At 41.8% G+C, this 24014-nt stretch overlaps 5 protein-coding genes across 10 annotated transcripts in view; 4 read left to right on the top strand and 1 right to left on the bottom strand.

Moving 5' to 3' along the window:
- coro2aa (coronin 2Aa) overlaps positions 1 to 534 on the top strand; it is a 35878-nt gene extending 35344 nt beyond the window's left edge. For all 4 annotated transcript variants that reach the window (XM_072463265.1, XM_072463262.1, XM_072463261.1 and 1 more), the window contains exon 12: positions 391 to 534. In XM_072463265.1, coding sequence (XP_072319366.1) covers positions 391 to 528 — 138 coding nt within the window. In that variant the 3' untranslated portion in view covers positions 529 to 534. The remainder of the gene's footprint in view (positions 1 to 390) is intronic.
- Positions 535 to 2463: 1929 nt separating this feature from the next.
- On the bottom strand, positions 2464 to 7279 carry anp32b (acidic (leucine-rich) nuclear phosphoprotein 32 family, member B). Of its 3 annotated transcripts, none has more exons than XM_072463266.1 (7): positions 6996 to 7279; positions 4765 to 4914; positions 4559 to 4681; positions 4290 to 4476; positions 4090 to 4208; positions 3952 to 4027; positions 2464 to 3072 (listed from the first exon to the last, which is right to left on the bottom strand). In XM_072463266.1, the coding sequence occupies exons 1-7, from the start codon at positions 7047 to 7049 to the stop codon at positions 2996 to 2998; spliced, it is 786 nt and encodes a 261-aa protein (XP_072319367.1). In that variant the 5' UTR covers positions 7050 to 7279; the 3' UTR covers positions 2464 to 2995. The 3 variants fall into 3 exon arrangements, with proteins under 3 accessions (XP_072319367.1, XP_072319369.1, XP_072319368.1); XM_072463268.1 differs by having other exon boundaries at positions 2464 to 3069; positions 3961 to 4027; positions 6996 to 7278; XM_072463267.1 differs by having other exon boundaries at positions 3961 to 4027; positions 6996 to 7276.
- Positions 7280 to 9011: 1732 nt separating this feature from the next.
- Positions 9012 to 10816, top strand: hemgn (hemogen). Its single transcript, XM_072463642.1, has 4 exons — positions 9012 to 9249; positions 9345 to 9435; positions 9870 to 10339; positions 10406 to 10816. Exons 1-4 carry the CDS (start codon positions 9117 to 9119, stop codon positions 10510 to 10512), a joined length of 801 nt encoding a protein of 266 aa, XP_072319743.1. The 5' UTR covers positions 9012 to 9116; the 3' UTR covers positions 10513 to 10816.
- Positions 10817 to 11226: 410 nt separating this feature from the next.
- trmo (tRNA methyltransferase O) lies at positions 11227 to 13285 on the top strand. Its single transcript, XM_072463818.1, has 6 exons — positions 11227 to 11413; positions 11586 to 11725; positions 11813 to 11987; positions 12136 to 12293; positions 12374 to 12859; positions 13028 to 13285. The coding sequence occupies exons 1-6, from the start codon at positions 11325 to 11327 to the stop codon at positions 13267 to 13269; spliced, it is 1290 nt and encodes a 429-aa protein (XP_072319919.1). The 5' UTR covers positions 11227 to 11324; the 3' UTR covers positions 13270 to 13285.
- A 1990-nt stretch (positions 13286 to 15275) lies between these two features.
- Positions 15276 to 22294, top strand: LOC140378015 (uncharacterized). The gene is made up of 17 exons (XM_072463644.1): positions 15276 to 15283; positions 15562 to 17202; positions 17848 to 18040; positions 18134 to 18250; positions 18330 to 18422; positions 18495 to 18629; positions 18716 to 18835; positions 19065 to 19157; positions 19223 to 19357; positions 19495 to 19588; positions 19664 to 19811; positions 19890 to 19940; positions 20563 to 20758; positions 21606 to 21739; positions 21814 to 21976; positions 22059 to 22137; positions 22281 to 22294. Exons 1-17 carry the CDS (start codon positions 15276 to 15278, stop codon positions 22292 to 22294), a joined length of 3414 nt encoding a protein of 1137 aa, XP_072319745.1.
- Positions 22295 to 24014: the final 1720 nt, after the last annotated feature.

The raw sequence follows: 24014 nt of genomic DNA, 5'->3' as shown, positions 1-24014 counted from the left end.
ATCCACATTAAAGATTTGTATGGAAACTAGATGAGTAATAAGTTGCAACAAGAAACAACAAATATAATGGCAAAATATAAAACAATATGCATGAATAAAAAAACAAATAAGATAAAAATAATCTTGTACTAAATATTTTTGACTGAATATATATATACACATAAATAGGACGTTTGAGCTTGATCTACAGTCTATTCGAGCGAAAGACCACAAACTATACATTCTGTCGTATGACGCATCGTGCTTTCTGGATTTCGAGTTTGAAACGTTTGAACTTGACTCGTAGTTACCTAAATCCAGGCGAAATAACACAATACTCACATTGTACTGTCCACTATAGAATACCTTCATGTCTAAAACGCTCACGTGCCTTTTCTGTGCGTCCTGCAGCTGCGGATGAAGTTCCACAAGCAGCAGGAGGAGATCCGGCGACTCCTGGAGCTCCTGACCCAGCGAGACGTGCGCATCAAGCAGCTGGAACTGGAGATCAACAACGCCAAAAACACGCAGCCTCCCTGTTCGCTATAGGACTGCGCCGCCATCCGCACGGGACACTACAGTACACGGCAACGTGCAGTACTTCCAGCCAGTGGAAACGCGTACTTTTTATCTCCCTGTGACGCACGCTCACGACGCTCTTGAGTCTTAATCCCAAACCTTTTGAACTCTACATCTCTCTTTATCGTGCGCTGCTTCACGGCGGTGCACGTTTGATTGTCCTTTCTTTTACCTTTTTTTAAATGCTCTTCGTAGCAAGAACAAAAGATGTCTGTGCCGCTTCGACTGGCGGTTGTTACTCTTGTTTTTGAATGTAAACCAACGCTGAGATTTTTCTTCAACAACAGATTTGTTTTCTTTATTTAAACTACTTTTAATGGACGTTGAGCGCTCGTTCCCGGGTTCCGCTGAGCTAAATTTGAATGTGTACATTTTTTAAAATTGTGAAAAGTCAAATCTTTTTTCTTTTTTGCGTGTGTTTGTGTGTGTGTGTGTCTAGGCCTCGTGCACGCGCCTTTGTTTATATCGATGCCGAGCAGAATTTTATATCATTACATTTTTGTCTTTTAATTCTTTTAATTTATTTTTACACCGACGATAATACGAGTTGTTTTAATGAGAACAAAAAAGTACTTGAAATCAATGCGAGATTGTAAATGTGGTAAACATACAAGTCTTCATGCTTCTTGTTGTGGAGATTAAATGCATCGTGTAACTGGAGGTGGCATCTTTTCTTTTCTCGCGTTATTGCTTTTGTTGAATTCTGGACAGAGAAATACAGAAGCGGGAACAAAGACGATTTGAAAGTTCCACACGATAACGAAATGGGAAATGGAAGCGCAAGTGAAGGCACTTCATGTGAAAGTTATTGCAGCTGTGAATTATAGTTAGACCCTGATTATAATTAGTATCATCAGAAAGCCCTTTTACAGTTTTATCATGAAGTAATAAGTACTAAAATATACAGTCAAATAGTTTTAAATATGGTAAAGATTCTGCCAAATTGACCTAAAAAACCCTTCTGAGCCACTGGCCTCCATGCTATAGTGACAAATGACCCCAGTGACCTCTAGTGCAGTCCCGCCGTAGGAAAGACCTGGAGGGACTTTGGTCACAGATACGAGCCTTCAAACATTCTACAATACTGAAATTAAACATGAAATTAAACCAGAATTGGACTTACACATTCTGAACATGAAACGTCTTGAACATGAACTCTGGACTCGATCGCAAAGGCCAGTTCTCTCATCCCAACAAGTCAGAGCGTAACTGAAGATGACTAAATCTGCTTAAAAAAAAGTAGATCTAATCCTTAAATATGACTGATACTGTGCAAAAACAGTAATTGATAGGTTTTTTTTGCCCCACTTATCATAAACCATATTTCAGTTTTCATATAACTGATGAGTCGTAATAAGTACTAAGATATACAATCAAATGGCTTTGATAAAGACTCATTGTCAACGCCAAATTGACCTAAAAAAAACAACCTCTAAGCCATAATTTTGTGACAATTGACCCCAGTGACCTCTAGTGCAGTCCCGCCACAGGAAAGACCTGGAAGGACTTTGATCACAGATACGAGCCTCCAAACATTCTACAATACAGAAATTAAACCAGAATTGGACTTACACATTCCGTACATGAAACGGGCTTGAACATGAACTCTGGACTCGATCGCAAAGGCCAATTTTCTCATCTTAATAAGTCAAAGTGTAACTTAAGATGACTAAATCTGCTTAAAAAAGTTGATTTAATCCTTAATTATTACTGATACTGTGCAAAAACAGTAAACCATATTTCGTTGTTGATATAACTAATGAGACTACTTTTCTCATAATAAACAACTAAACACAACACAGTAATCACTTTCAGAATCAAGATGACCATAAATAAACACTGGGAGAATACAAGGATCCAACAGTTGCAAGAGGAAGAGGAAGTAAAAAAAAAAATAAAAGCACAAAATGTTAACATTTTATTTACAAAGTTGTTTTTTTTCATACAGAAAGTAAAAATGTAGCTACAACCACGATTTGTGCAACAGGTGGCCACGCTAAAAATGATGGCTCACTGGATGCACAGCCGCTATAGCAATAATTTTATTGTGGGAACGGGGGGGAAAAGGAACGGAAAAAAGACCGGAAAAAAAATAAAGAGATGATAAACCCAACAACAAAAAATAAAATCCATCCAACAAAATATTAAAAGCACAGACCCAAAAACTTGATACCAGTCCCAAAGTCCTCACACAGGAGTACATAAAGAGGATGGACAGTGAAACGTGGAATGCAGAGTGGCGGCTGCCTGAGTGAGGCGGAGTCCGATCTGAGAGGGGGGGGGGGGGCAGCTCCACTCGGCCCACCCGTCCGGTTACAGTCTTGCCCCGTGACAGAGCTCTGGGGTTACATGTGGGTTACAAAGGTGAAAGGCGAGATGTGGGCATGTTTGGGATCGGAAGGGTAACTCTGTTGCTCTCCTGTTTTCGGTTTAGCTTCTAATCGTCGTCCTCGTCGTCGTCCTCGTCGTCTTCGTCCTCTGGATCTCGCTTCCTCTTCTCTCCTCGGGCGGCTTCTGCAAGAGAACACGGGTCGGTAAATCCTGAAGCGTCAACGTCTTTTCATTTTGGTATCGCATTCTAGCAAACAAAGGTACGCCACCTGGTCTCCGTGGAGAGGTTATGGCTTTGTCCGGAATGTTCCATAGTATGACATTAAACTTAAAGTGCCCTGACAGGTCGGCCGACTAATTGTGTTAAAATGCACCTAAATATAGAATTTTGCACACACAAAAATCTAAAAAATATCATCACAAAATACTACTTTTTTGTGTTTGTAATTGATGACATCACAGTAGGAAATTACCCAGCAAAGACTGAGCAAAAACTCACCTAATGCCAAAAAAAATGTATTTGACGAATAAAAATATATGAGAGCGACTTTATTTTGTTGCATTAATTGTTAGGACTGTCAAAAAAGTAGTTTCTTCTGTGTAAATTATGCATAAACCTTGACAGTCATGAGTAGCCCTAGAGTGATGTAACTTCCTGTCAATTTTCCACAGATTTTTCTAAGTTTTCTCCACAAATACCTATTCGATTGGTGTGAAACTATAATTCATATGTTCGACGGATCAAATAAAGTCAAAATTAGACAATAGTAAAATACTGTCATAGGCATGTTTATCCATCTCCATAGAGACGCCATCAGCCCAAGTTACAGGTGTCGAAGGTATTTTTTCGCAATAAAAACACCTGCGAGATAGATTTTGTGAAACATCTGAGACCGACTCCCTTCCAGAAAAGTTACACAATTATAAAGCAACATTTCCTCAATTGATATCAAAATAACCGTCATATTCAGATTCCTGCCTAAAACAGCCTAGTTTTACTTTCTTCTAAAAGGTAAATCACAACACAATCTTCACGAATAAGTAAAACACATAAACACGCACCAATCGCACCATCCTCATCATCGTCCTCATCTTCATCCTCCTCGTCTCCTTCAGCATCTTGACCAAAATCTTCCTCCTAAAAAAAAAAAAAAACATGTCAAGTCCAGAATCCGGCCAAACACACAAGATATCAAATACCTCATCTTCTCCGCTGCCATCGTCATCATCTTCCTCTCCCTCTACCTCCTCTTCGTCATCATCGTCGTCATCTTCCTCGTCGAAGTCCTCCCCGTCCTCGTCTTCCTCCTCCTCGCCATCTGCATAAGGAAAATAAAAGCGTTTAGGTTGTATGTGAAAACAGCGGGCGGTGCCAACAGCGTGTGCCAGCGACGCCGTACCCTCGTCGTCCTCGCCGTCTCCATCCCCTTCGACCTCTCCGTCCGAGGAGGCTTCCCGGTCCTCCTCGTCGAAGCCGTCCAGGTAGGTGAGCTGGGTCAGCAGCTTGAAGACGCTCTCTTTGTAGTCGTTCAGGTTTGTGACTTCGCAGTTAAAGAGGTCCAAACTTTTGAGGTTGCTCAGCTTTTTCTGCACATACACATTTTAAAAAGAATGACAACACGGCCATCGTGCTGACAGTATGTCTCGGAAGCATTCGTGGGACACATACCAAAGGTTCCAACGTGCTGATGTCTTTCAATTTGTTTCCGCTCAGGTTTAGATGTGTGAGGTTGGGGAGTTTCTCTGCTAAAACGTCAAGTCCGCCGCTGATTCTGTTGTCACTCAACTCCAGCTGAAACGCACAGCACACTCAGGGGTTAATTCAGACAGGAGGCGTCCATCCATGGTGGGGGAGAAGACTGAGATGCTTCTTACCTTTTTGAGTTTTGTTATGTTTGGTAGGTTGGCAATTGAAATTAGGCCTACGTTTATCAAACTGAGGAATTCCAGGTTTATAAACTCAGATGTGAGACCTTCAATTTTCCCATCTGGCGACCGGCAGTTATCCAGGACAAGTTCTCTAACCTGTAAAACATAATAAAGGAAATATTAATGTATGCATTCATCTTTCTTGACTCCACAAATATGTAAATAGTTGATTTAGGCAAACACAAAAAGTTACCTTTACACAAATCTAAAATTATTTTATGAACTCTTTTAAAGTCCAAAGATAGCAGTATAAAGCATGTAAGTTTGTGATGTTTCTTGTTGTTGTTTTATGGCGGTTGGCATCCAAGTGTTGCATTACCGCCAGACTTTATTCCTCAGACTTTGTCGTAGTCCTCAGACTCTGTCGTGATGTTTCTTTCTGTACATTGTGTGTTTTATTGGAATACCGGCTCTGAAGGCGGAGTTACTGTGTGTACTTTGTGTACTTTGAAGCTTTCCTTGGTTTCGTAATTCCGTGTAGCACAAAAGTTGTCAAACGTCTAAGATTGTGATTTCTTGAGTAAAATACCTAATGGCCACATGTTTGTGATACAGTATTGTGTCGGTGGTGCTCGGTGTGTGCACAGAGTGTTTGAACAGTGATTAGTGTGGACGCCGCGGCTCTTTCTCTCGTGACAAACACGTTAGAAGCTAGCTTGTTTGCTAGCATTGCCCTTTTAAACGGAGCCGTGCGGCAGAGCAGCGTCTGTCCGCCATTAGCGCCACAACAGCAGCGGAAAGGACTGCGAATACATACAAGTGCAGATCACACCTTTAAAACCCGCTTTACTTTGGGAAATGGAGTATTTCTCGACGACCATCGAACCCGCCTGTTTGGTACAGGGTACAAGATCGTTTTTGAGGTCGAAATGGCGAAGAAAGCATGTGAGAACGGAAATTTAGTGAAAACAAAGATGGAGACAGTTCCTTTCTCCAGAGCTTCAAAGACGACAGAGTGACAACATGGCGATTCCTCAGACACAGTATGCAGCTCTCTGAACACTTCATTAGCCAAACTGTTGTTTACTAAGAAAGTATCTGTTTATCAATGATATGTACATTTATATCGGTTAGATTTAGATTTAGCCCTTGCATGACTCGATGAGAAACACCGAGTGTCGAGTTTGTTGAGCCCGCGCTGAGCGCGCGGCGCTCGGCTGAGCTCACGCAGAGGCTCCGGGGAAAGGGTCACTTTACTGCCGCTTTACATTAGGCACATGAAGCAGAACTGGCACCAATACTTCATACTTGTTGGTTTATATTTGACTAGTTTCGCTTATATTGCGCTTTTGGGAGATGGGGTAATATGGCGGGAACAAAATGCAACTTACGTGGCCCCTCGACACATCTAACTGGAAACAGTAAATAAGACTTGTAGTTTTTCTTTTGTTAAATATGTACTTTGTAAACTATAAGTTTGAAAAACAATTATGGTAAAATTAACACAATCCCCAAACCCTACGCATTCACCTAAATGGAGTCACGCGTGTATTTGTTTAATAACTCGACATGATATTTAGTATTCCTGAGGTTTATGGTGATAGTAAGGCATGGGTGACTCGTGAATCAACTGACTGTTTTCTGTTGTCACTGCTGCTTTGTTCTGAATGCTATTGTGGCGATATTTGACCAACACTCGTTATGTGGGTTAATTGGTTTATAAAACAGTATGTACAGGTGAGGAGGCCTACAGTGTGGAATAAGAGTGTTTTAAAAGACGCTTTACACTGGGGCAGTGTGCTAGTAGCAAACATGGCTCCCAGGGTCTGTTTAACATTTACCCCGACTGCCAAACGCCACACAGGAAGCCTCTTTCACCAATAAGTGCGTTAAACAAGTTTTCACGTTGTTGCACAGCAGTGAAACACAAGTGAACCGTGTCCACCGGTGTAATGCTGTGAAATGGTCAAAGCACTGCAATAATGCCAGCACGCCGCTTCAAAGTAACCATTCAATATCGCTTTTCTCGCCTCCGATGGCCACATACGCCCATTACTCAGAGGAATAAAGCAGTAAGTTTGAGTGAGCGGCTGCCGCCCGAATATAAGAGACAAACACAGCCTAAAGCCCATGTGGTGGTCACCATTATCCTCACAGGTCACTCGCAAAAAGTAGCGAGGCTAGCTTAGCAGGGCTAGCCTCAAAACTATGGGTTGGTATTAAAAAGCACGACTCACATCAGACGGCGACTTGTTTCGTAGCTCCAAGTGGATCCTCTTTTTCATGTCCATCGTGCCCCGCGAAAGTACTTTTATCTCCTGTGTTCTGTGGGATGTTCAGTCCAAAGGCAGAGATGCCCTAATGGAGGGAGAATATAGGGCTGTATAATGAACAGAGCCAAACGCTAAGTTAGTCGGAGAGAGGAGAAACCATGGAGGGAAACGGGACTCAAACAAAATATATGCACAACAGCGCCATCTGCGGCCAGCGACGCCCTCTGCAGCGAGAGCCATTGCAGTGAGAACACGACGCTGCGCGAGCCCCGGCAGTTTACTGTGGAGGACGCGGGGACAAAAGACGTAAACTCGCGTAACAGAATGCGTTGTTAGTCCATACAGTTTAGATAAAGTCACTGGACGTGTCATGGATGTGTCCAGAAGCTGCGAGCCCAACCAAAACCGGCCACTTAGGTCACTTTGTGAACTTTGTTTATTTAGAGAAATGTGCGCCTGTTGTATGTCATTTATGTTATGTATTCAGACTTCATGTGTGCCACGTGTAGTCTATTCAAATGTTCTGATCTGTCAAAGCTAAACACCAGAGTTTAGGTGCAAGGCGCGCTGTTCCCTGGGCTACTGTTTGTTTACTGTGCATTTCGCATACTCAATAAAGTTTTTTGTTTTGTATTCATATCTGTCTGGTGCCTTTTTATACCCATTCAAACCACCCAATCCCACTTGAACACATTCCCATGAAGGAGGGGTATATTTGGTTTGCAGTAAAGGGAGCATTGTAGGCTACATGTCAGGGGTGGCCCGGGGGCCCCCACCCTTTTTAGAGTAGTTCCTGAGATACCTCAACTCGTCTCTAAAACATTACATAGCTAAGATGTGTTGGAATCACCTACAACCTATTACGTTTGTGTTTTAAATTAGTCTATAAACGGCACACTGTCCCATCTTCTACATCATACACATTTACAGTCAAAGTGTGGAAGTGTGGGCTATTATCACAGTAAAAAACAAACAGTAACTCTGTAGTTCATCCTGTTCGCCAGGAGGTGGCAGTGTATGCATTATATTTGGACATTGAAGTGTATTGACCCCCAACATGATACAGTAGCTGGCATTTATTATTGGCTATACATTACAAAAACATTTTTATACAAACTATTTAAAAAAAAACTTAGACTACATTTGGTGAACATTTTTTAAAAATACATATCTAACAGCTTTTTATGTATACACTGCACAAGCATAAAGGGTTGCCATGGTCAGTGAAGGCACCCTCTAGTTCAGGACCATTCTCTGTAAATTAGAAAATAAAAACCACACTTGAAATCGGCCCATAATAGCCAAAGTAATAGTAATTTGCAGCCTTAGAGAAAAGAACATTTAAAAGGCATATATAATGAAGGTCTGTATATGCACCTACCCTCCAAAAAGTATTATTTCTTTGAGGCTTTGGTCAATCAAGTGAAATAATCAGACTGCCACCTGAAAGAAAAGCTCTGCATATGGGGTCCCTCATCTGTGCATCCATGTCAGTGCTGAGGGCGGCTACACCTATTTTATTTACACCACTCGATGCCTTATTTTGCTCTTAACGCTTGTACAGACTCAGGGACTCAATGTGGTTTGAGAAGATTGAGAAAACACACCCAAACTGAGCCACTGTCGCATTCAAAGATAAGATGGAGACATGATTCCTCAGCAATGTGTTATGTACAGAATGTAGTTGAAAAATGGTTACTAAATGAACATTGGTTGCAAAAAACAGACATTACCCCTATATATTTATTACTCCTTTATTTATGCACGTTAGCCCTTATGCCCCCTTTTTGAGTGACCATGTGATAAACACAATTTTCAAATCAAGAGTTTATTAATTCTAAGTATAGTTTTCCCTGCATTGCTACTGAATTCTAAGCCACCGTCTGCAAGTCTCGTGCCAACTCTTGCAGCTTTACAAACATGATAAGAGCCAAAGCGGCAGGAACTCTCCCAGCACTGTGGTAATGGTTAACCAGATAATTCATTTAGGGGTGGGAATTGCACCAGAGTAATAGCAAGTTATTCTGACTAGTTTGGTGCTAGCCCACCTTTAACAGTTTGAATTCTTTCATCGCGGGACTCAGGATGGAGGAGTCGGTGCAACAGGAATCGCAGCCAGAACCACAGCCAGAACTACAGCAAAAACTACAGCTAGAACCATTTCAAGAGGATCAGCAAGAGCAGCCGGAATTGGAGAATAAAAACCAAAATGACCAAGGTATGGGCGACATGGGCTTCTGATCTAAAACACGTATTATATAATGCAAAGTGACAACTGTATTTCAAAGGGCTGAAATAAATCTAATTTAAAAGGTGATTTCCGGCGCCGGTTGCGGGACAGGGACCTTCTGAAGAAGAGAAAGGCTGAAGCAGAGGAGAAGGAGACTGATGAATGGGATTTGGGGTAAATTTGCACAGTATACTTTTACTTATTTACTAATGACTGATTTAGTTAAGAACACTAAGACAAGCTCAAATACATTTAAAGATAAAAACAATGTATTTGTTTTGATTTAGATTTTTTTTTTAAAGCTCAAGGTAAAATTTTCTATCCGTTCTTAATTAAACTTTTATATGGAAGCTGTACTTTCATTCATGAAAGTTAATAAGCTGCTCACTTTGAGAAATGTCACTTGTTTAGCACGTTTTATTGTCTGTTGAAGACATTATCAGTCCTCTCTGCTTATCACCGCGGCAGTTTATATTGAACATGAGGCAAGAGCAAACCAAAGGTCTCTGTGGTGTCTGTGTTGATGTCTCTACTGGGTCAAAGACTTTGCACTTCTGCCAAGTATCAGACCAAAGCTAAATCAATGTAATGTGCTTGCCACTGTGTAGGATGGAGAGTCCAAAGAAAAGAGGGAGGAGTGCAGCCAAAAGAGACAGGAGAAGAGGAAGACCACGGAAAACAGACCCACCTGTGATCACTGATTCACAGAGAGAAAGTGTTCTGGATCAGGACACCCCAGCAGCATTGACACAGGCTGCTCTGGGTCAAACTCCAATCACTGTGGAAGCACAAGTTTCTGATGTTACGGCGGCTGCGCCTGTCTTTGAAGAACTTAATCCAACAGTTCAAGCTCCTGCCACTGCCTTGGAAATTGCCGTGGACATACCTTCCATTCCAGTCCAATATGTTGCCTCTACTGCGGCCTCTACTCCTCTTTCTATGCCCCCAGTGACCCCAGAGCCCATGAACACGGGGCCACAGAGTAACCCTGCACTAGACCAGTGCATTCTGATCGAAGACTTGGGCCCTGATGAGGAGGAAGACCTTTGTCCATCACAGGATCAACAAGCTGCTGAAGGTAAGAGAATACTATTAGACATGTCCACCAATAATGATTCAATACATTTCATTACATGTCTTCCAGATTTCAGTGGCAAACCAATCATCAGCGCAGCAGAACCTACATTTTTCTCAATCCCAACATTGTCATCCCCATCTCCACCTCAACAGGAATATGTGCCAAGAAATTAATTCCTATTTACTTCACCTTTTTAAGTAACTTTTGTAAACAATGTCTGAATTGCATCGATGTCAGTACTTTCATCGCACGCTGCCTAGGCCTACTGTTTTGCTTATTTAAATGTTAATTTTATACGAACCTTTAGATTTATTTATTTTGGGTTTGTGCGTTGATAATTGTATTTTTTCATACATTAAACATAGGCCATTTTATTTTGGTTGCTTTTGTTTAATTTCTCATGATGAACTAACATTATGTAAACTGGAAAATGTTGCTTTTGATGAACAAAATAAAGTGAAAAGCCTTGCCTGTGAACGTTTACAACTACTTTTACAATTGAAACCATGTAAATCCTTTATAGGTCATTTTATGGTCTGTCAATATATGCTATTCTTTATCAGTAATAACACTTAACAGCCAGGTTAATTTAATCAGAGTGGAACAGTCACATTTGGAGCTATCTGCAGTGCGAGTTTGTCAACAAAGCGTAGTTAAATGCTAGCTTCTGGCGCCATCTGCTGGCCTAAACCCGCCTGCAACTACCCGTATTTCTGCTACAAGTTATATGCTATGGTTATATTTAAATACATAACGCTACCTTACGTTACACTGCCTATTTAACATTTTTATAGCCTCGTGTTTTGGGTCGATCAACAGAAGAAAACGTGTCCAGGCGACGCTCATTCAGCCCACCGCTATCGTCACACGTGGTGTTTCTGATTGGCTGCCGAACTGCGCACACTTCCGCATCGACATGGCCTTCTTTTGACTCGTGTATTTACATTCGAGCACGCGCACAAAGTCTCCCGTCGTCTGGTAAAACATGAACTCCCCGTGCAATACGTGTCAGGAAAAAGTCCAGAAACTCAACCAGCAAGTTTCTGTGATGAGAAAAGAACTGAAGAACCTCAGGTATGGCTGCAGTTAGCCCGAGATGCTAAGTGCTACTCTTAGCCAGGAAAGTGATGGGAAGTTGGAAAACCATTAAAAAAATAGTTTATATTCCGCGTGACAAGACATTAATATTTTAGTTTCACAGCACAACACAATATTTCAACCCATTTTTTTTTTAATGTTTTTCAAGGCAAATGCTGGACAGTGCAACAAGAGTACACCGCAAACATATTTTATCTCTTCATTGCATTGTGTCCAAACTCGACCAGAAGGAGCCTGGTGAAGGTCCAACAAACATCTCAGCATCCCCAGTAGGTGCTTTGGAACAAGGTAATCACAAAGTTAACCACAAGGTACATAAAGGATCTTGGGTACTTTCTCTTTCTTTCATGGCCTCTTTCTCTCTCATGTCAAAAGGTGTCATCCAGACTGTTCCCATCGGTTACCTCAGATCCTGTTTCTCTGCGAAGAATGGGACCCCCAGGCAGCCCACCATCTGCGGTCCGTCCAGGGCCGAGCTGCTCATTCAGCAGAGTGTCTTCAATAACCCTGAGCATGCTTTGGTGGGACTAGAGCAGTACTCCCATGTCTGGTACTAATGCTACTTCTGTCGCTCTTATTTCACAATTTAATTTTAGGATCTTTTTTTGCATGTTAAAATGTATTGCACACTCGAAGCACAACTTTTTATATTTGGAATCATTAATGCGTTGCTATTGTTTGTCCTTTTTTCTCTGTAGGATCATTTTTGTCTTCCATAAAAACGGTCACCTGTCCGTCAAAGCCAAAGTAAAGCCCCCCAGGCTCAATGGTCAAAAGGTCGGCGTGTACTCGACGCGCAGTCCACACCGACCCAATGCTATAGGCCTGACATTAGCCAAGCTGGATAAAGTTGCTGGTCAGTATTATTTTTTCGGAGGGCCAATTAAAACTAAATATTTAGTTAAATTTGACCTCCTGTGTGTTGTGTTTCTGCAGGTGATACGATTTATCTGTCGGACATTGACATGATTGACGGGACCCCCGTATTGGACATCAAACCTTACATCCCGGATTACGACTCCATTCTCCCCAGAGTAAAATCAGGAGAGCTGAATGAAGAGTTTCCACTTACAGAATTGACACACAGGGATGTCAAACGGATGGAAAATAAAGATTCTAAACGACAGACGGTAGAAAGTGATCATTTACTTGGAGGAGCAATTAACAATGATCATTTAGCTCATTTACAAAGTGCACTGGAGGATGTCAAGGCCTTTGTGAGTCAAAGTGACCTTAGTTTAGAAGAGAAGAATGAAGTTTTCAACTCTCCACAAAATCCGCCTGAGTCTTTAGAGAGGCCTTGTTATGGAGAAGAAGCTTATAGTACCATAGCCAGTTGGATCAGGGAGCCCCCGGTTTCCAGTCTGGAGGTGCGCTTCACCGCTCACGCTGAAAAAGAACTGGCAGAATTTCTTCCTGTAGGTGAGAAATACGATAAACGACCTCAATTTTGAAATAGAAACGCATACTTTTTAATTAAATCTGACAAAAACTATTGATTTAAGTGCAATAGCAACACGTGATCTACTGTCTGTCTACTATAATTGTACATCTAGACTGTAATACTAATTGTGTTCTATTTTAATACAGGGTGTAATGAAAAGGACGAACCAAAGTTCAAGTTTCTGCGCAGTACAGCGGAGGCTATGGCTGCCATCAGAGGTGTGCTGTCGGCCGACCCTCGCTCCGTGTACAGGAGGGGGCGCTGCGCCGACAAACTCTTCTACTTCACACTGGACACAGCTGATGTCACGTGCTGGTTTGGACAGGGTTTTGCAGAAGTTTTGCAAATCCGGCTGGTTCAGCAGCTCAGTGGAGTGGCACAAGACTGACGAGAAGGAACGGAAATGACTTATGAAAGCATAGACTGCATTGTTTATACTAACAACTTCTGTAAACAAGGGCTAACTGTCTAATTTACACAATATTTTATGATTTGACAATATTTTGCATTGAAATTTGTATGAATATTAATCCATGTAAAATGTATACGCTATGCAAATATAAGTAATATATGAAAGAATAAATGGAATAGATAATTACTGCTTCCTGTCATTTTAAAAATCCCCCCCCCCCACAAACTGTCACTTTACCAGTATAAAAATATGATAAATGTTAACTTCACATCACATGTAGTGTTACTGAAACAATAAAACAGTTCTACTGTCTGTCTATCCTCAAGCACTGTTCCACCAAAATTAGAAACACATGAAAATCCGTTTTTTGCCCTTTAAAACCTTAACGGCAGTCTGTTTTGTTTATTTTATGAGTTTATATTCATCTAAAAACTCAATGGATCTCTAGTCTTATCAGTCTCAACTTTTGGCTCTGGACTCACTGGTCCATGCTGCTGCAGCAGCGGCCAGTAGAGGGCAGTAATGCGCCTGCTGCGCTCTACACTGTGATGACGTTTATCGAAGAAGTGAAACGGACCAATTAAAACGCAGCTGTTTTGTTTTGAACCAAACCATACGCGCTTCGCTTTTTTCTGCGTCTATTGAGTTTTAGTCTGGCCTAAAAGCTACTCTATGGTTTCTGACTGCTTCTTGATGAACAAAAAGGTAAATGCACTTTATCTTAACCTCTCTTGGTAATGGAATAGTTCGAATCAACGTGATTCTTGTTGTAAATTTCATGACCGCATCAAACGCGTCTGGACATGCGGTCTAATCATTATTATTGCAGTCTAATTATGAATATTAGACTGACTATAATATATTTCGCTTAGAGTGCACTGCATAAGACATGTCCTCATGTTTTCTTCTTATTAGATCGGATTGTACTGTAAATATTTGACAGTTTCACAACAGACAAGTGGCAATTTGTGAAAACATTTAAAAGTAGTATTTGGAAGTAGTTAGAAAGCTAGATTAGGTCTAAACATGGTTGTAATATGGGTTTTAAAAGAGAATCCTTCTGTCCAGGTCATCAGCAATAAGCGACAATTCATCCAAAATGCATGGAAAGTTTACACATCTGACACATTATTCTGACAGTTTAAACAATACAGTAATTTAACCAAATAAATATGTTTTCACGTAGTAGTAGTATTATTTTTCAAATTATAACTTGTGTAATTCATATGCATTTTGGCCCTTATTTACAATGTGGTTGCTAGGTAACAAATAACCTCTGTCACATGTATTGCTCATGTTCAACATGTTCAACCAAAATTATAAATTTCACAAATGATCAAACTGGTGAAATATGTTTCTTTTTTAGTAAAATCTTAGTCATGTTCACTACGTTTTAGTCAAATGTGTTTTCTAACAAATCACATGCACTTAAAGACATTTTTTTAATTCGTTTGAGATTATGTCCTATTAGCAAATGTATATGTATTTATAATAATTTTGTTCTTTAGGCTGGTGAATAGAACACAACAATGTCATTCCGACGCTTGACTTTGGATGGAGAGGCCTTAGTAAGTGTTTTATCATTTCAAATGTGTTTTAAACAGAGCAGTCTCGAATAGGGTTTGGCCATATATCCAAATGTATATAATATTGTGAATTTTGTTTTGAAGAAATGCATTTTAATATCAAGCATATTGTTTAATGCTTCAAAAAAGAGCTGATAAAAAATGTCTCAATATTGTCATTTTTAAAAAAAGATCGAGATCAGTCATTCGAGTCATTTGTTATTATTGCTCATCCCTAAAGCAGATCCCCGTTATTCAATCTAGAGCTGAGGTTTCCTAACATTTTGTTTGTGTCGTTGCAGTCTCTCAGCAGAAGTGCAGAGCGTACGCCTTTGAGAAGTCTACAAAATGAAATTCTTCATCCCGCAACAGAATCCACAAATGTCAAATCAAAATTCGGTTCAGAACCCTTGAAACATGCTAAGGTGGGGTATTAAGTTTTCAAGTTTATATGACTTTTATCTGTCTTCTTCTTTTTCTTTGGTGTTTTATGGTGGTTGGTATCCAAGCGTTACATTACCGCCACCTACTGTAGTTTATTCTTTAGACTTCTTGTTTCAGACTTTCGACCCATTCTCATGCAAGCCCACTTTTATCTGCCAAATTAATATAAATTGTTTATGTTTTATTAGGTAATTGTTGCACTTGAGGACACGCTGAAGAATATCCACGCGAGCACTGACGTTGCATGTGATGAGTCCAGGCATGAGCACCTAGGACGTCACGCTTGCAGCACCAAAGAGCCGGAGTCTGAACACGCGGCTCATAATCCCACCAACGTAACGTTAAAATCCTACGAGTGTGACGGCGGGGAAGTGGAAATCGCGGACGAACTTGTCGAAAAAGCGGACGACACTATTCCTTTGCCTCAACCAGGTCTTCGTGAACAGCAGACTCTTGATCACAGTAACGTCTTGGATGCCACTGACGACTGTGACATTGAAGGGGAAAGAGCAGACCACCTTTACTACAGGAGGGAACGCGGCGGTAAAGCTCTGCAAGACAAGCCCGCGGATGCGCTTTGCGACGTAACTTTAAAGTCCCTGAACTGCACAGGAGGAGAGATCGAAATCGCAAACTCGGTCAATCCCGACGACCAAACCATTCCGTTACCGACCGATCAGAGCGGGAAGGACGTCGACCCTTGCATTGACAGTGTAGATTCAGCACTATTCACAGAGGAAGGTGATCACGGAGACCACCTCTACTGTGATGTTAGGGCAGAGGACCATTTTTGTGTCACAAATGAGGCAAGCGACCAGGACTTATCGGAGAAGAAGGACCTGACCGACAAACAAGCCGATTGCAAAGATGTTTCTCTGCTTTGCTCTGAACTGGATAACGAAAGCTCCAACGGAAGCATGGAGGCAGCTTCTTTTGTAACTGAGCCGCAGTCTCGTCGAGGGGAACTGGCTTCCGACGGCGTATTAAAACAAACCGATAATCCCACTGAAGAGAACAACTCATTGCGAGAAAGCCTGATAATACCTGACATTATGGTTGCCCCACCATCAGAAGATCCGTCGCCAAACACTGGTCAATCTGAAAAGGGTCAACAACAATCCCAGCTTGATCTATCGAGTTCTATAGCTTCATCACAACGCTCCACTCATGACGGCCACCACAACGCCACAGCGGCTCCGTCCTACCCCGATGTTGGAGAGGGTGAACCCCACGTCTGCTCGAGCGTCCCTACAGGTCAGGCCAACGACGCAACGGACAGCGCTCTCGGCTCGTCTGCTAACGCCGCCCCCGTGTCCGGCGAACAGTCTCGAGCTGAAACCCTTCCCGACGTTTTCATGGCCATCTCCGAGCGCGCGCCCTTCCTCACGCCGATTGTGCGCCGAGCCTCTCTCGCTTACGCGCGCGCTCGAGAGGAACTGGCCGCGGGTCAGTCTCTCCAGCGGCCGGGTGGTCTCGAGGACGCCGAATTCTGGAGAGAGCACCTCGACAGTCCGATACCGCGGCCTTTGTTTAATTCAACGGAGCTGGTGCGCAGGTCACAAACGTGCATCGCCGCGGGAGCAAGCGAAGGCCCTTCTGCCGCTCGGCCCGGGGCGGACGACGAGCCGGTTGCGGTGGTTCCCGTGATGCCAGCAGATCCACTGCAGCAGCAGCTTCGACAAGTGGCAGAGTTCCTCATGTTGGCGTCAGGAAAGATGGGTCACGTTCACGTTCCCGCACCTGCCGCCACGCCTCCCAAAGCCGAACGGCACAGCGCATGCGTGGGCACGACGCCGATGAAAATGGTCAACCACAGCGTCAACACGTCGGGACAGTTCGAGAAAAGGAGGAGCTTCTCTCTTGTAGACCAGAGTACTTTGACGGACCCGCTCCTCTGGAAGTAAGTAACAAGTCACAATTGAGAGTAGACCTGCATAATATGCTGGACAAATATTACTATAACAATATCCATTTTGTAACTAAATGCACTATGTTTCTATTCTGCCAATCTAGTGTCTTCTATTGGACAAAAAGTCTGCAACCTAAATTATTCTTGCGCTGGGCATGAATTTGATCCTAATTTGGTTTAAAACCATTTTACAAATAAATATAAACATATCCATTTTTATTAGCTGTAAAATGTTTTAATATTGCAATAATTTTTGCCAATATTTTTACTATACAAATTATAATATCACATTTTAAATAATGATACATTTTATTCACGTTGATTGATTTTATTTTTTTGAACACTCAAATATGCTTCATAAAACAATAATAAAACTGCAAACTGTGAGCGAGCTTGCATCTCCATAAACCTGACTCGTACTTGGTCTGGAGGAGCCTCCGCCTGCTCGTTTCCATAGAAATGGTATTCCTTTAGCTGTAATCCACAGTATGTAATCAGGTTTTAACTTTCTATTTCCATGGAATCATGCAGGCAACACAAAGTTACTGCAGCAAATTATCCAAAAAAAGATAACTGTAAAGTGTATTCTCATATAATCCTAGTTAATATTTAAACTTGTAATTTGTACTTTTCCAGTGTGTCTGTGGGCAGTCTGCAGAACGTCCCAAGGCCTGAGCTGGAGCAGCGGTTACTGTCCAGCATGATCATTGTGGAGGCTCTGGTGCAGCAGTCGGCAGCAGCTTGTGTGGAGGCACTGCCCACTACTGGAGCTGCTCTGTCAGAGCTCCGAGAGCGAGCGGTGCAGACCGAGCACACTGAACTCTGCCAGGTACAGCACTAACCCGGGCTACTGCGCTTTAGACTCTAATACTTGTTCAACTGTCGATACTTGGAAAGTTAACATTTAGCTGTGACTTTGTAGACCTCAATGCACAGAGACCTGTATTTGGAAGCCCTGAACAGAATAAAGGAGTTGGAGATGGATGCCACCTCACTACAAGAGCTTGTTCAGTACATGCAGAATGTGAAGACTAATATGGTAACCTTATGTTTATTTTAATAATGCATATTTGTTGTTGGGGGGGGAAAAACAACTTTTTTGGTATTTTCCCCTACAGAATGTACTGACCAGTGATACTGATGCAGCTCTTGGTCAAATGAAACAAATTGGAGAAGTTGTCAGAGAAGATCACAATATCCTTGTCTCAAATGTATGTATTACATAATCAGGCATGAAAAGGTATTTCTTTTACCTTACTTTCTTTTCTTTCTGTGGTGTACAGTATGCTCAGATGAGGTCACTCTTGGAGAAGTCGAGGGCGTCTCAAGTGAGAATGTTGCAGAAGGTGAAAGAAGCTCTCCAGCAGAGGGAGGACATGAGCACACAGATGGAGCAGGCGCGCTCTGCTAAGGACTCTGTATGTTTCTTGACTGGCTGTAGATATAATCAAATGCTACATCATTTTCTTTCTAATAATCCTTTTCTGTCCTCTTTCTGCTGAAGGCCGACAGTGTCATGGTCCAGCTGAGGAAACACTGTTCAGGGGAAATCTCTGAGCTGGAGAAATGTGTGGGATCACAGCAAGAACTGTTGTCTGCTCTGCAAAGAGCCCACCCTGAGCAGGTACCACCCCTTTACAACAGCCCCCAGTTAATAGAGAAGGCATTATTGTTTACAGGTCCAGCAGCATAATGTAATGATAATCCAATAATGACCGCTACAATATGTGATGGTAATTTGGGGAAATTTATTTATTTTAAGCCTTGAGTAATTTAATATGCAGTGAATCGTTGCCAATTCCCTTTTTAAATGTTCTGTGCAAACTGAAGGTCTGATTTGTTTGGTTTTCCAGGTTGCATTGAATAAGGCTTATTCTGAAACACTGAACTCTGCTTTAGAGCTTCTGTCTAAAACCACAGAAGAACAGTCCAGACTGGGGAAGGAGGTAAGTCATATCAAAGTAACAACTAGATATAATCTGCAACTCCTAATCATGGCATGTTGTGGCAGCTGTGTGCAGCGAGGCGCCTCCTGCAGAAGTGCACTCCCACGCTCCTGAGGCTGAACAAGAAGGCAGACGCTGCTTTGAGAGAGCGGGACCAGCAAATCGCTGAGAGGAACCAAGCGATACACGACAAAGAGCAGGTGTGGAAAATGGAAAGATCCTAAAATTATGACTTTTCATTTTGCCCATGGACAATACTGACCCTTTTTATTACGTTTTAAAAAACCTTAGCATGTGACGTACTGTAGTGATTAAATACTGTTTACATGTTTCTTAGACTGAAGACGAGCTAAACCAGGCACTCTGCAATCTTCAAGCTGCAAATGAACAGATCGGTGATTTAAATCTGCAAGTGACCATTTTGACATCAGGTAAAGCAGAAGCATTTCCTTCCGAATGATACGTCGACTTGTGTGTCATCGCTGAACCTTCTTCTAATGTTTTAGAGATGGGCGTGTTGCGGCACAAGCTGAGCGAGGGCGACGAGGAACGGGCTCAGCTGGACCGCAAGGCCACAGAGCTGTCGGCCACAGTGTCCTCCACTTTGGCCTCGTACGCCTTTTTGGAACAGGCTCTCGCGTCTGAAACTACAAAGTACGAGTTGAAGAATACACACCTTTTCATACATTCATTGCTGAAGTCTGTGCAGTGATCATGTTTTTTCTTTTTTAGGTTGCAGCAGTCGTGGGCAGACATAAAGCATGTAAAGGACTGGGCTCAAGAGTAAGAGTCTTATTCACTAGTTTCTATTTAAAATGCATAAACAATGACTATACCAGTGATATTTTAACCGTCAAATGCCAAAAGGATTGTGTTGATAATGTGTTTGGATAATTTAAGAGTTTATGAGCAATTATTTGATTAAATTCATATTTTTTGTATACATTGTAGTATTTGATCACACAATTTAGGCTTCAAACGTCACAGAATTGGTGAGAATTCAGTTATCATAATGAGTGTGTGCGATTAGATTTTCCTTCTTAGAGTTCTCTTATCTTATAAAAAATGCATAACAAATGGTGAAACAAAAAGCTGTTTTAATCTTACGTTGCGTTTAAGATAAAATGCAACTCACCGGGAAAGTATTTTAAGTATTCAGAACGTAGTACTCTGATTAACCCAAGTCAACAGATGCGTTACAAAATATGCAGGCATACATACATTTTCAAACTATTCTCCCATCACTGCTGGTGCTTTGGGTTAGTTTGACCATTGCAATCGTGGAATATCTTAATCTTTTCTCTATTGTTTACATGAAAACCAGCATCTATTATCCTCATGTCTGTTGTTTCTTTCTCGTCGTTTCGGTCTCGTCTCTTCTCATTATTGTCCGTCCCGTGCTCAGTCTGGAGTCGTCGCTGGAGTCGTCGCTGGAGCGGCTGGAGCAGTCGGAGCGGCGTGCGAGCGAGCTGTCGGCGGCGCTCGCCCACAGCGAGGGGCGGGTCTCTGAGCTGCAGTCGCTCTGCGAGACCCGGGCGCTGCAGCTCCAGCAGCTCCGAGAGACGTGCGGCCAGCTCGGAGGGGTGCAGGAGGAGAACGAGGTGAGCGCTGCACGGACGAGGAGGGCTGAAAGATGATTTAGTGTCGCGTTTTTGGAATGTATGAGCTCAAAACGAGCAACACGAGAGAGGACATAAACGATACCGAAGATAATAATGGCACGGTAAGACAAAACGTCAATAAAATCACAGCATAAAAAGTTAACCCTATAAGTCCCATTTAGTCCAAAGTTGATCAGAAATCTCAAATACAAGTTCAGCAGAATTTTTTAAGCCTTTTAAAACTGCAATTTGTGAAGTGTGAAAGTAAATGAGATTCTTGTATTGTATAGGCAGCAAATATTTGTGTACGTTCTAAATGCTAATGACACTTTGGTGACTGTAATCTTAAACTTGATTTTTGAAAATGATAGTGCAATTACTTTTCTAAATAGATTTTATACAAAAACAAACACATTAAATGGGTGGTCTTATCTAGTCGATACACTTTATAATACTTGTGATATAGATGAGCAAAGTATAATGTATAATGTTTTGTCAATGGAAAGGACAGATGCAAATTGTTACAAATGTATGACTTGGAAAGGGAAATTCATTGATATTAGTGATTATTCATGTCACAAAAAAAAGTCCCTTCAATTTACACTTAAGAAGAAAACCTTTTAATGGTTGTCTTTTTTATCACATTTTCTTCATTCTTTACCAACTTTACGGTAGCAAAAAAGAAGAAATGTGCTACAGAAACTGACCCTTTTTAAATTATCTTTACACTTTTCTTTTGGTCATTGTCTCAACAGTTGTGACGTTATTGTGAAAAAAAAATTGATTCAAAATAATCATGACATTTGAACTTTAAATATTTTTTTTCAATGACTGTGTTGTGTTCCAGTTCCTGCAAATGGAAAACGAGCTGAGCAGGGAGCAAGCGGTCGAGAGCGAGCGCCTGCTGAGGGCCAACCTGCAGAGCCTGAGGGAGAGGAACATCCAGTGCGAAGACCTCAACGCCGAACTCTATCTGCTCCGGTGAGTCCAGGCCCCGCACGCCGCCTGGCACTGTCGGGATGTGATGGATAATGTTTGTGTTTGTGTTTGTACAGACATGCAAACCAGAACCTGCAAGAAGAGCTGGACTGTGTGAGAACTGAACTCTCCTCCAGTCAGATGGAGCACAAGGAGAAACTGGACCAGATGGCCACCGAAATCGCCATCCTGCACCACGTCGTGAGGAGTACGGCCGACGAGCTACGTGAAAACGGAGAGGTGAACGACGCGTGATCCAAAATGGAAACTCAAATCATGATGGGAGTGCGATTAGACGTGATTTTTGATTTGATGTTTGTAGAATTCGGATGAACCGTCTCCCGACAACATCTCCAGCTCCTTTGCACCAGCGACTGAGGCGGAGCACTGTCCCGGACCAAGTGAGTAACTCCTGACCAGGGGTGTCACCGTGTTCGCGTTACGATTATTGTGGGGGAAAACCCCATCATGATTATTTCTGAGACTGTGGGAAACTGTGGAAAATCTCGTTTAACGAGTTACTGTTTCTCAAATTTGTGACCAGCTTTATCCAATTGAACTGACTGACAATAAAGTAAAAGTGACCAAATCAACCAGATAAAAAAAAGCATTTTATATTTGGATGTATTTTTTTTTAACTATAGATTGAATTAAGATAAGATAAGATAAGATAAGATATTCCTTTATTGTCCCACATGGGGGACATATATATCCGGAGAGATATATATCCGGAGAGATATATATATGTATGTATGTATGTATGTATGTATGTGTGTATGTGTGTATGTGTGTATGTGTGTATGTGTGTATGTGTGTATGTGTGTATGTGTGTATGTGTGTATATATATGTATGTATATATATGTATGTGTATATATGTATATATATGTATGTATGTGTAATATATATATATATATATACACGTCACTCCAGCCAAAAAATGCATAATAGAGAAGAAAAAGCATATAAGTCGCATTTTTGGGTGAAATTTATTTGATAAAATTCAAGACCAAGGATAGGTGTACGTATGCTAACGCTAACACCTTCAGCTACATGACGCACAGACAACGAACTGTGGTAAGTGTCTGGTATGTTAACGTAACATATTAAAGGCATAATGGACGACTTTTTGGCCCAAATCTGAGTCTCATTTCCTTGTGGCGCGGACAACTAATTAGTCCTGGCACGTATCAATCATAGAACGCACCTAACGCTCACCTGCAGCGCTGTCGGCTCGTCCCCATGAGCAGCACGTTTCCGCGTGTCTAAGCACATTGATCTATCATAATATAGTTCCCTCAGTGTACGGGACAAAATTAAGACGGAGAAAGACCTGCTCTGTGAGATGGAAATCTACGGGAGACGAGAGATGATGCGCTCCGTCGCGCTAATAAACAAACGCACGTGTGTGTTGTGTCAGTCCGCACGGGGGAGTGCGCATGCGCACTTCCACCTGAGTTCTCAAATCACCAAAAAATTGTCCATTACGCCTTTAACAGTTATTCAGAGAACTATCATAAAGGACATGCTAACAAGTTTACCAAAGCATCAGTATTGTTTGGCACTAGATCAGACACCAGCTGGCTCACGGAAGTCAGAATTGGCTCCAATATGGTGGCCCTCGATTCAGACACTGGGTTAGTAGGTTTAGGGACAAGAGAGCGGATTTGGACCCAAGAGAAAATTATTGCCTGAGCTGAATCAGCGGGACCGGTCTTGGTCGCCGCCATGTTGGGGCCAGTAACTTCCGTTTTGGTCGCAGCCATATTGGAATTCTCTTTCCGTTTGCCAGCTGGGGTCTGATCTAATGCCAACCTATCAGTATTGCCCCAAATCACTAAATCCACTGATTTCTTCTTCCTCTGTGTCACTTAATAGCCTAGAGCGCCCTCTTGCGGTTGTCGTGTGAAAATAATCAACATGTGAAATGCGGTTGCCAGCGTGAAAAAAAACAAGAAAAACAAAATTATATAATGTGTTAACAATATCACATAAGTTGCACCCCAGACAAACTATTTTAAAAAATACTTCAAAAAATACATTAATTTTGTTTCTGAAGCAGTCACATTGTTTTTTGTTTATTTTAGTTCTTATGATTAAACTGTGACCTAATTGATCATAATTTAACCACATCCTTACTGTTTGCAAAGGTGAATTGTGGGAATACTTGATGAAGGTTTGGCTCGGCCCTTTATTGTTGCTTGAATTAGCTCACGAGCAATAGGCCGTGACTGACAAACTGATCCTAGTACAACCTGTTTATTACGTAGCAAAGCGGCA

This window comes from Eucyclogobius newberryi, unplaced genomic scaffold (assembly GCF_026437365.1).
Source record: "Eucyclogobius newberryi isolate DKJ021-1_F unplaced genomic scaffold, fEucNew1.0.hap1 SCAF_4, whole genome shotgun sequence".
NCBI classification, from domain to species: domain Eukaryota; kingdom Metazoa; phylum Chordata; class Actinopteri; order Gobiiformes; family Gobiidae; genus Eucyclogobius; species Eucyclogobius newberryi.
The sequence above is the reverse complement of the archived record's forward strand: the minus strand, read 5'-3'. Positions and strand labels throughout refer to the sequence as shown.

Bases quoted from the DNA above. Each gene is read 5' to 3' on its own strand.
- LOC140378015 (XM_072463644.1), top strand. The intron at 17,203-17,847 runs GTAAGTAACAAG...GTACTTTTCCAG, and splicing joins ACGGACCCGCTCCTCTGGAA to TGTGTCTGTGGGCAGTCTGC. The intron at 19,358-19,494 runs GTGTGGAAAATG...CATGTTTCTTAG, and splicing joins CGATACACGACAAAGAGCAG to ACTGAAGACGAGCTAAACCA.
- anp32b (XM_072463266.1), bottom strand. From the start codon at position 7,049: ATGGACATGAAAAAGAGGATCCACTTGGAGCTACGAAACAAGTCGCCG. The intron at 4,477-4,558 runs GTATGTGTCCCA...GTGTATGTGCAG, and splicing joins TCAGCACGTTGGAACCTTTG to AAAAAGCTGAGCAACCTCAA. The intron at 4,028-4,089 runs GTATTTGATATC...TTTTTTTTTTAG, and splicing joins ATGGCAGCGGAGAAGATGAG to GAGGAAGATTTTGGTCAAGA.
- hemgn (XM_072463642.1), top strand. From the start codon at position 9,117: ATGGAGGAGTCGGTGCAACAGGAATCGCAGCCAGAACCACAGCCAGAA. The intron at 9,436-9,869 runs GTAAATTTGCAC...GCCACTGTGTAG, and splicing joins ACTGATGAATGGGATTTGGG to GATGGAGAGTCCAAAGAAAA. The intron at 10,340-10,405 runs GTAAGAGAATAC...CATGTCTTCCAG, and splicing joins GGATCAACAAGCTGCTGAAG to ATTTCAGTGGCAAACCAATC.
- trmo (XM_072463818.1), top strand. From the start codon at position 11,325: ATGAACTCCCCGTGCAATACGTGTCAGGAAAAAGTCCAGAAACTCAAC. The intron at 11,414-11,585 runs GTATGGCTGCAG...ATGTTTTTCAAG, and splicing joins AAAGAACTGAAGAACCTCAG to GCAAATGCTGGACAGTGCAA. The intron at 12,294-12,373 runs GTCAGTATTATT...GTGTTTCTGCAG, and splicing joins CAAGCTGGATAAAGTTGCTG to GTGATACGATTTATCTGTCG.